Source organism: Dermacentor silvarum, chromosome 10 (assembly GCF_013339745.2).
Source record: "Dermacentor silvarum isolate Dsil-2018 chromosome 10, BIME_Dsil_1.4, whole genome shotgun sequence".
Taxonomy (NCBI): Eukaryota; Metazoa; Arthropoda; class Arachnida; order Ixodida; family Ixodidae; genus Dermacentor; species Dermacentor silvarum.
Genome location: NC_051163.1, coordinates 17996231 through 18005058, shown reverse-complemented (window position 1 = coordinate 18005058; position 8828 = coordinate 17996231). Strand labels below are relative to the sequence as shown.

The following is an 8828-nucleotide window of genomic DNA, read 5'->3' as shown; positions in this document are numbered from 1 at the left end:
GGCCAGGAGCGATCGCTGCCGCGGCAAGAAAAAGCTGTTTCGCGGCTGCTTTCGCGGCGCGCGTCGCGCCGCGCGCGTTTTGCCGCTAGTGTGTACGTGGCATTACAGTAACAGCATGCAAGCGGCATCCGCTATGTTATTCTTGCCTCGATTTGCTTTTATTATTGCGATAGCAGTTATATGGACACTCCAGGCGCATTTCTGCCATCGCCGTCGCCGTCGCCGTGATGTTCCGTATAAAGCCCAAGGGTGATAACATCGTCGCCGCAAGCCGTATGCTGTATGGGCGAGTGCAAGCGTGAGAGGGTGAGCCGATAATGGTAACTCAATCTCGGCGCACGCATGGGAGGAAAGCAGGGAGGTAGCGCGTTGTGTTCCATCGCACGAAAGGCACAGGGTGAGGGGGGGGGGGGGGGGTGGCGTTCTGCTCCGACGGCGGCTGCGCATGTCGCGGCCACAAGGGTAGTATCTTGAAAGCAATCTCCGATGGTGACAGAGGGCTGTTAGCTGTGTTCTCGCCGCTTAGTTCGCGTTGAAGCAAGAGGCAGCACGAATGTCAATTCGCTCGCCGCACTGCCGCCGCGCTTTCTCACTCCAGCGTTTTGACAGCGAGTGTGCGCGGTCATCGAGTGAGATGTGAATAAGATTTGCTAGTGCGCGCGTGACACCACGCTTGTTAATTTAGTTAGTAAGCAAAAGTTGACAAGTTTATACGCCCGATAAAACTAGTATCCTTACTTCGTATAGCTGTCTACTAATTTGCTATCGCAATCGATGCCTCGCCTTTCGTGCGAAGCTGCGACCTTTTTCGTTAAACTGTTAGCGTCACACTAAATACACGCGTCAGGTTACGCTTGCTTGGCAGGATTAGACGTACGGAGTCGCCAACAGGCAAACGTACTGCGTGCAGGTTGTTACTTACACTACGAGTGCAGCAAGTTCACGCGGAGGGCACTTACGACGCTGACGATGTGTCGATGAGGGAAGGACGCCTCGACCAAGGTGGCCGTGCTCACGTTCGAGGTAGGGATGGGCCTCAGTGTTTTGTCGTACACGTCAGCACTCAGGAGCTTTTCGTGCAGACGCTCGATGTGCGTCTGAATGTCTTGTTTCGGTGTGTCTTCTGGAAAGAAGGCAAAATGGCATTTGCACATAGCCAGCCAGAATAGTAAGGTATCCGAGGGATTCAGTTATTTTCGGTAGTCACTGCCACACACAGAGACAGACCATGCTAGATAGACAAATCATAGGGGAAGTCAACTGTTATTGGTAATTGAAATGCAGATATAACCAGGCAAACGGAAGTGAAAGTGAACGGAAAGATTACTTGCCGCAGGTGGGGAGCGAACCTGCATCCACCCCGCATTGCGCGTGCGGTGTTTTATCAATGACGCCACCGTTACGGCCGTACTATCGCCCATTCCTTTTTAAATTAAGGTTCGTGTGCTAAATTAGAACTAGCAGTGTTAACCAGCGCCGCTCGCGGCCAAAATAGCGAACTTGAAACGCCCCCTTTAACCGCAGTACGTGTCACGTGTCACAATACCACGCCTGCATATATAAGGAAGAAAGTATAGGAAAGAGCTCTAGTGTGTAATGCTCGTCGACTTAGCCTTCTTGATACGGCATCTATCTGTCTAATTGCGTAAGGATAATTGGCTAAGTGGCTCATGTCTAATACAGCGGGCTCCTACCTGCATTACACTTCCATGCTTTCAACTCACAAACACCCAACCCAACGTATCGTTCTGGCTATACGCTGACTTTAATACCGACCCGCCGTCGTGGCTTAGTGGCTACGTCGTTGCACCTCTAAGCACGAGGTCACGTGTTCAATTAGATCTAGTTGCACGTTAAAGAACCCCGGTTCTGGTTCTTCGGAGTTAATACAGAATATCTCACTATGACGTGCGGCAAAACCATATCGGTTTTCACACGTTAAAACACCAGAATTTAAACATTTTAATTGCTTTTTTTAATTCATAATTTATATTTAAATACGGTAAACCTAATGGGAAGCTGAAAGTAGCGTTATCAATACGCTGGACCAAGCATTCAGTTGCGTAGTTCAGCAAGCAATCACTAATTAGTAATTAATATACTAAATAATTTTATTCTACTAACACGTCATTGTTACTTAATTCATACTTATAACTTGACTATTACTTTCCGACTGAAAAATCCTCGTATCTCCCATAACTCCTATATCAAATACCATCATATGAAATATGAGAAGAACGGGTTTTTATATGGGATACTATATGTTTCATACCGGATTATTGGGTGTGGGAGTTATGGGGCATATGTTTTTTTTTTTTTAATAGGGTGTGTTTGTTCTTATTCAATTACCATTTAATTCATTCAAAAGTAAACCCATATGGGTGGTAAAAAAAAGGTTGAACAACTTGTTTTAAAAATCAGGCTCTTGAAGAGGCACGTCACATATACCTGAACGACACAACGATTCCGAAATACGACGCCTGGATCCGACAAGCGGACGGGCTCGATAAGCCCGCCATGTGCGACTCGCTTCCGGCCTTCACTGACGAGTCTGGTTTACTCTGTGAGGCCCACGCAGACTGAGCATCGTCTTTTTACCCCTCCTTTTCCACCCTTTCCCGTACCTCAATTTCCCTAGCCCCCCAAAATAGACCAAATCACCATACTTTCTAATACAGATATCATTAATTTAATTTTGGTTGATGTGGAATGGTGTTTGTACTTTGTCAAGTCAAACTAAAAATACGCACCTTCTTATTTTTTTTTCTCAAGGCTGACAATGATGTCTCTCCTCACGAGCTTCCTAGCTTGGATAAATTGAGCCGTTCTAGCAAATTAAGTGTTCTAGAACGATGAATTTGGCAAAATGGAAGCGTTAAAATGAGAACATAACTAAGGAAGAAAGAAACTTTAACCTGTTAACGTAAACAGGAATCAAAATGGTTTGGATGGCATGTAGCAGGCACTCCAAACTAATTAGCAGGCTGCTCATCGTTATCTTTACAAGTAAAAGTGTGCAATCAATGCGCTGTCCTACTACTAACCTCTGGGGCAGAAGCTAGGGGAAAGAGAGAGAGAGAGAAAGAAAAACAAAAGGAGAAAGGCAGATAGGGTAACCAGATTAATTGTCTGGTTGGCTACTCTGCACAGGAGGATGGGATAAGGGACGAAATGATGAGGAGAAACGAAGATAAGATAAAGAAATATATATGTCCGTACACTATACTTTTTAATGAGTCCCTGTGCTTTTAACAAGCACACTAGCGCATTTAAAGCAGCTTGAAGAGTGACGAAGAAGCTTGAGAGGATGCCGAGGACCATGCTACGAACGATGCAATGGAATCTGCTTGGCGTAACTTTAAGACATAGGAAAAGGGCGACGTGGATTAGGGAGCAAAGCGCAGTAGCTGAATTTCTTGTTGGGACTGCGAGCCAGACGTGGAGCTGGGCAGGCTGTGTAATGCGCAGATCAGCTAACCGGGGGTTCACTAAGAGTAGCTAGATGGGTGCCAATCACGGTATTGGAAAGTGATAATACGGTGTTTTTGTAATGTTAAACTAACAGTCATTTTAATATTAACGGGATGCTAGCTACTCGAAATCTGCTTGAACAGGCGATTTATGCGCTTTAGCGGGTACAATTTTCGCGGACAGTTACAGACATTTAAATGAAAATGAGACGTCCACCCAATCGTAGCAATTGCTACAAAGGAAACCCCCATACGGGTTCCTCGAAAAAAAAAAGCCTCGCCTCGCAGCCTTGGACCAGGACGAATCTTTCTTCAGCTGCGAGACTTTTCTTTCGTGGAACCCGTGTGGGTTTCCTTAGTAGCAATTGCTACGATTGGGGTGGATGTCTCATTTTCCATTTAATTACTTCTCTCCACCTAGCAGGTTTCCGCTGAACTATTACGTCAATTACAGACATCAAACGCATAACTAACAAAAATTTATTAACCTTTTTTTTTGCTGTCACGAATACGGCATATCGTTAAAAATAACTTGCTGGGCGAGTTGGTGCATCTTAGCAAACATATTTCAACTGCGCGAAGTAACGACCACGGGGAGAGCATTAAACGAAGAAAAGCGCAGTCCTTGTTTCCATGAAACAAAGACTGCGCCTGTCCTTGCTTAATGCTCCCTCTGTGTTCGTTACTTGGTGCAGTTAAACTATGTTTGCTAATATGGTGCATGCTTACATTTGAAACGTCAACACTGTCGTATTTGAAGACAACTTCACTTTGTTTGATTCTCATGGAGCCACTTCTGTTCCGATATATATTCATCGTCAAATTGACACTCAGCTAACTTCGCATTCAGGGGCGTGCGCTCGACACAATGCCCGAGCCGTGAGGGAACGTAAACGGGATGGAAAGGGAAAACGGTGAGTCAGTTACTTGTCTTCGCCAGCCGATATCAAAAACTTCGCTGTTGCCAGTCACATGCAGTCAGCCACGTCACAATGGCGGCTTGGCGTTGTGCACAGATACATACCCCTGAATGCTAAATTAGATAAATGAGTGTTAAATTTGATCATAAATGCTTCAGAACTGAAGCGCTCCAGGATAATCAAACAAAGTGAAGTTGTTTTCAAATACGATTGGCTTAAAGTTTCAAATAGAATAATATGCCACAATCGTGATAGCGAGAAAATTATTTAGGAAATGCTTTGTTGATTATTGATTGGGGAGTCTAATTTTGTCCCGAAAATTGTGTCCGTCAAAATGCCCAAACCGCCTGTGCAAGGAGATTTTGCGTCGCTAGCACTGAGTTGTTAAAATTAGTGTGAGTTAAACTTTGAAAACCCTGTATATTGGTCAAAATTGGGAGGACGCTTAAGCTTCGCTTTTAAGAGTGGAACGCGATAGGATTCAAAGATCCCTGACTGCTTCTCACGCTTCACGACAACTGCAGCTTAAGCAACCGTAATGGTTACCGGGAAACACTGGTGGCGAACGCTATGCACAAAGGCGAGCTTTCTGGTAGAAACGCGGCCTCTTGCGTGGGGCGATCCCGGAGATATTGCACAGCCGTGCCAAAAAAAAATGCATCATTATGAGATTGCCGTTTTTGTTTCGCACTTTTAATATTTCAGCCTGAGAAGATTTAACATAAAAGGCATGCGCTGTGGGTGTTTTGTTTCATGAAATTTGTTTGTGGATTGTCATTCTCAAAATTCCGAGGAATAGCTTTGCCAAGAATGCAAGACAAGGTATGAGCAATATTAATGGTAGAATGGTGTGGCATACCTAAACATATTTGGAGGGCCTGCGTGGTTGGGCATCATTTTCTTCGCTGAGGGCGCCAAAGCCGACACTGACGCCGGATTTTTTACGACACAGGGGGCGCTTAACGCTGTCGCGTTAACATCACATGTGCATATCCTACGCAGTACACCTCTTAAAGCCCAGTTCATTCCACCAAAAGTGAAGAGAGTCTTCCAAGGGAAGGACCTTCTGCAAATTGCAAATCGCCGATGCAAGTTCTCTGCTTCCACAAATACTAAAATTGATACTAAAGGACGGGGCACTTACAAATATTATACAAACTAAAAACGGCTGTTACCGTACAAGACCCGCCGTGGTTGCTCAGTGGCTATGGTGTTCGGCTGCTGAGCACGAGGTCGCGGGATCGAATCCCGGCCACGGCGGCCGCATTTCGATGGGGGCGAAATGCGAAAACACCCGTGTACTTAGATTTAGGTGCACGTTAAAGAACCCCAGGTGGTCCAAATTTCCGGAGTCCCCCACTACGGCGTGCCTCATAATCAGAACTGGTTTTGGCACGTAAAACCCCATAATTTATTTTATTTTTTACCGTACAAGTTGAACAAAACTCACAGGTGCCCACACTCACTACATCTGAGTTTCTGTAATGCGATAGCATTCCAGCGTACTATCGTTCGATGACTATCCATCAACGACCACATGAGCTTCCTCCATATCCCATGGTCGTCCGTTTAGCATTAGGACCTTTTGATCTGCTTATGCTGCACACCTATACTTTTCACGACATCATGGCCTACCGATACTGTCTACTTATGATGCATCATTTCCATACATGTAATCCACAACGGTTATTACATCATGTCACTGTCAGTGCTCCGACAGTAACACACAAGCACGGAGGCTGCGGCATGGCAGTCCGACGAAAAGAGCGTGTGAAGAAACCAGAGTTGCGGAGTGGCAACTTCGGAATAGAAACAATTCGGGAATCACTCGACATTTTCAGACCCGCGGAATGGAATGGGAATGGAATGAGAGCCCGAGATTCCGGAATGGAGTTGGAATGGGCGCATAGTCCTAGAACAGTAAACGCTCATTTTATTATGAGACTACAAAACCGATATATTCGCCAATTACCCTTAACCATATTGTGCCAATTTCTTACATTTCTCAGTTTTTACTGAATACCGGCTCTTTCAGTATCTGCTTATAGGTGACTGCCTCTGTTGCGGCAATTTTAAGCAAAACGGTATTCTACACATTTTGCACTTCTGAACACCGGGAAAATTTTCCGCGTTACAAAGTTTAAGCGCATTTAAAGACAGCAACTCTTCGTTGTCCAAGGATGATTTCGATTAAATGCTTGATTTACGACACAAGGGTGGATGCAAAAAAAATTATGTAGCAGACGATTGCACCCTGCGCCAGTCCATGGTGATTTGGTACATGGGCCATGTTTTTTTCGCACACTGTCTAATATCCAGAAGGTGCGCACGAAAAAAAAACTATGCCGGCTAAAATATGCCAGTAAATATGAAGCAACAAAAAAAAGATCGTCCTGCAAAACTTAACAATGCGTTTTGATTTTCAAAGTGACATAACAATAGTACGTACGCGTAAAAATAGTACTTAACGTTATTTGTGACGTTGTTAAGAATTTAAAAAAAGTTTTGTTACGGGGTACGCAAGAACAAGCAGTAAACAATTATAGGGAAAGCGTTTCATTGACTAGAATCTGAGGAGTGAAATGGATCAGCTCATCCACTGCAGGAGTGGGAATGGTCAAACTCTCACCATTCCAAGGAGTTCAAAGGAATTGAATAAACGGGATCTCCCCTCTCTGGAATGGAGCGGGGATGACATGGAGGACCCAACTCCGCCACTCTGGAATAAACAACACACTTATTTTTTTTAAATTATTGGTGTCTGTGTCGCATTACAACTGCTAGCGAGCCTTATACGATAGCCGGTTCTAGTGTAGCAGACCTTCCCATTGGCCTTTAATAAAAAAACGAACAAAAAAATTTTGCGATGACATATTGTGCACTGGTACACGAATCGGCCTACATACTCCTCACTTGACACTGCTTCCGAGACCAAGCCCCCGTGAGTTTTGCGTAGGCATCACGAACAAAGTAAGGCGCCTGCCATGTACTGCGCGCTATCGCATTAAATCTACGACGGCCTCAGCGTGGCACCAAGGACAAGTAAAAAGAACAAAAACGTTATTAAACTTAAAGGAAATAAATAGCTTACCCGAAGGAACGAGCCGTACATTACAGACCAAAACAAAGAGAATCTGTAGCTTCATCACGTCTTGCCCTGCGAAGGTCGGTTTCTCTCGGCGCCGATTTCTTCAGCACGGGCTGTGGGTGTTCGTAAGGGATACCCTCCGCGAGGGGGCGGTACTGGAGATCCCGCGTTTCCTTCTGGAGCAAGCTGGCCTTTGCCTTCTTGTCTTTCGTTTCGTGTAGCGCTATTTCAGTTTCAGTGGCCGCGCGCCAGTGCACTAAGTCGACAAGTTCAGTTCTCGACGTTCTCGAGCTTAATTTCGTCTGTTTTTACGACCTGCATGCTCCGTCAGTTATTTCCTATATTATCGCATAGGTTGTGTATGGGAACATATGGGTTTTCGTACATGATCCCAAATGATCATGTGGGATTGCGGATATCGGTCATTTTTGCTTTCTTCAATAGGCCCCGTGAGACCTCATTCCGGACGTTTTCTCCCCTTCTGATAAACTAAAATTCAAACAGACATAAAAAAATTGATGCTACAAAGCAGGTTAATGCTCTAAATGTCTAGTTATTCTCGTGTCAATGCCGTAGTTGTCAAAACGTATATGGAAGTGAAGCCAATTATCGAAACAAACTAGCAGTAAATCAGCGCCAGCCGTGACTATTTGTGCTTCCTATTGTTGTCTTGTTTATAAGTCTATATTATTGTTCTGCGAGTGTCCATATGCCCGCCAGGTAGAAGCGCACTCCCGTACTAAAGACGGAGTTGAAGGAAGCCCAGACCTGGCTCCAGCTTTAAGACACTTCTGGAGCCGAAACACGACCATTATTCGACTGATTACTTTGATAAGTTATTGCTTTGATAAAAGCGCTCGCATGTGAGTGCACATTTATTCATGAGCAAACATTATTTCACTTCACACTGCACTCCTGAAAAAAAATGGTCGCACTAAGACAACTACGCACGCCTGCAGCAAATTTTACTTATTCCTGAAGCCGCACAAAGCGCGATCACAATAATGGGGCGACCTGCGATATATGCATTCGCTAGTAAGCGATTGTGCGATGAATCATCACCAACGACCCAGCAGATTAAGCCTATTTCGTTTTCCTCACGGTTCTCGTCAAATCGTGCTCGAACCTCGTAATTCGGGTTACCAGCGTTATCGGCAGACAAGGATCGTCACTTCGGCCACGGAACACGTCATTCTGTTCTGCATGCTGGAATATTCAACATGCCAAAATTGTTTGTTGTAATAGCAATTACATGTACACCTGAAGCGAATTTTCGCCATCGTCATTGCCGTCGTCCGTCGCCGTGAGGTTCCGCATACATCCAGGTATTCGTATGCTACATAGGTATAT

At 44.9% G+C, this 8828-nt stretch overlaps 1 protein-coding gene across 1 annotated transcript in view; it reads right to left on the bottom strand.

Annotated features, from left to right (window-relative positions):
- The window catches only part of LOC119430895 (neuronal acetylcholine receptor subunit beta-4), a 40177-nt gene extending 32600 nt beyond the window's left edge, over positions 1-7577 (bottom strand). The window contains exons 1-2 of the mRNA XM_049657484.1: positions 7482-7577; positions 960-1123 (exon numbers count right to left, since the gene is read on the bottom strand). Of these exons, the coding sequence (XP_049513441.1) occupies positions 960-1123; positions 7482-7536 (219 nt within the window). The 5' untranslated portion in view covers positions 7537-7577. The remainder of the gene's footprint in view (positions 1-959; positions 1124-7481) is intronic.
- Positions 7578-8828: the final 1251 nt, after the last annotated feature.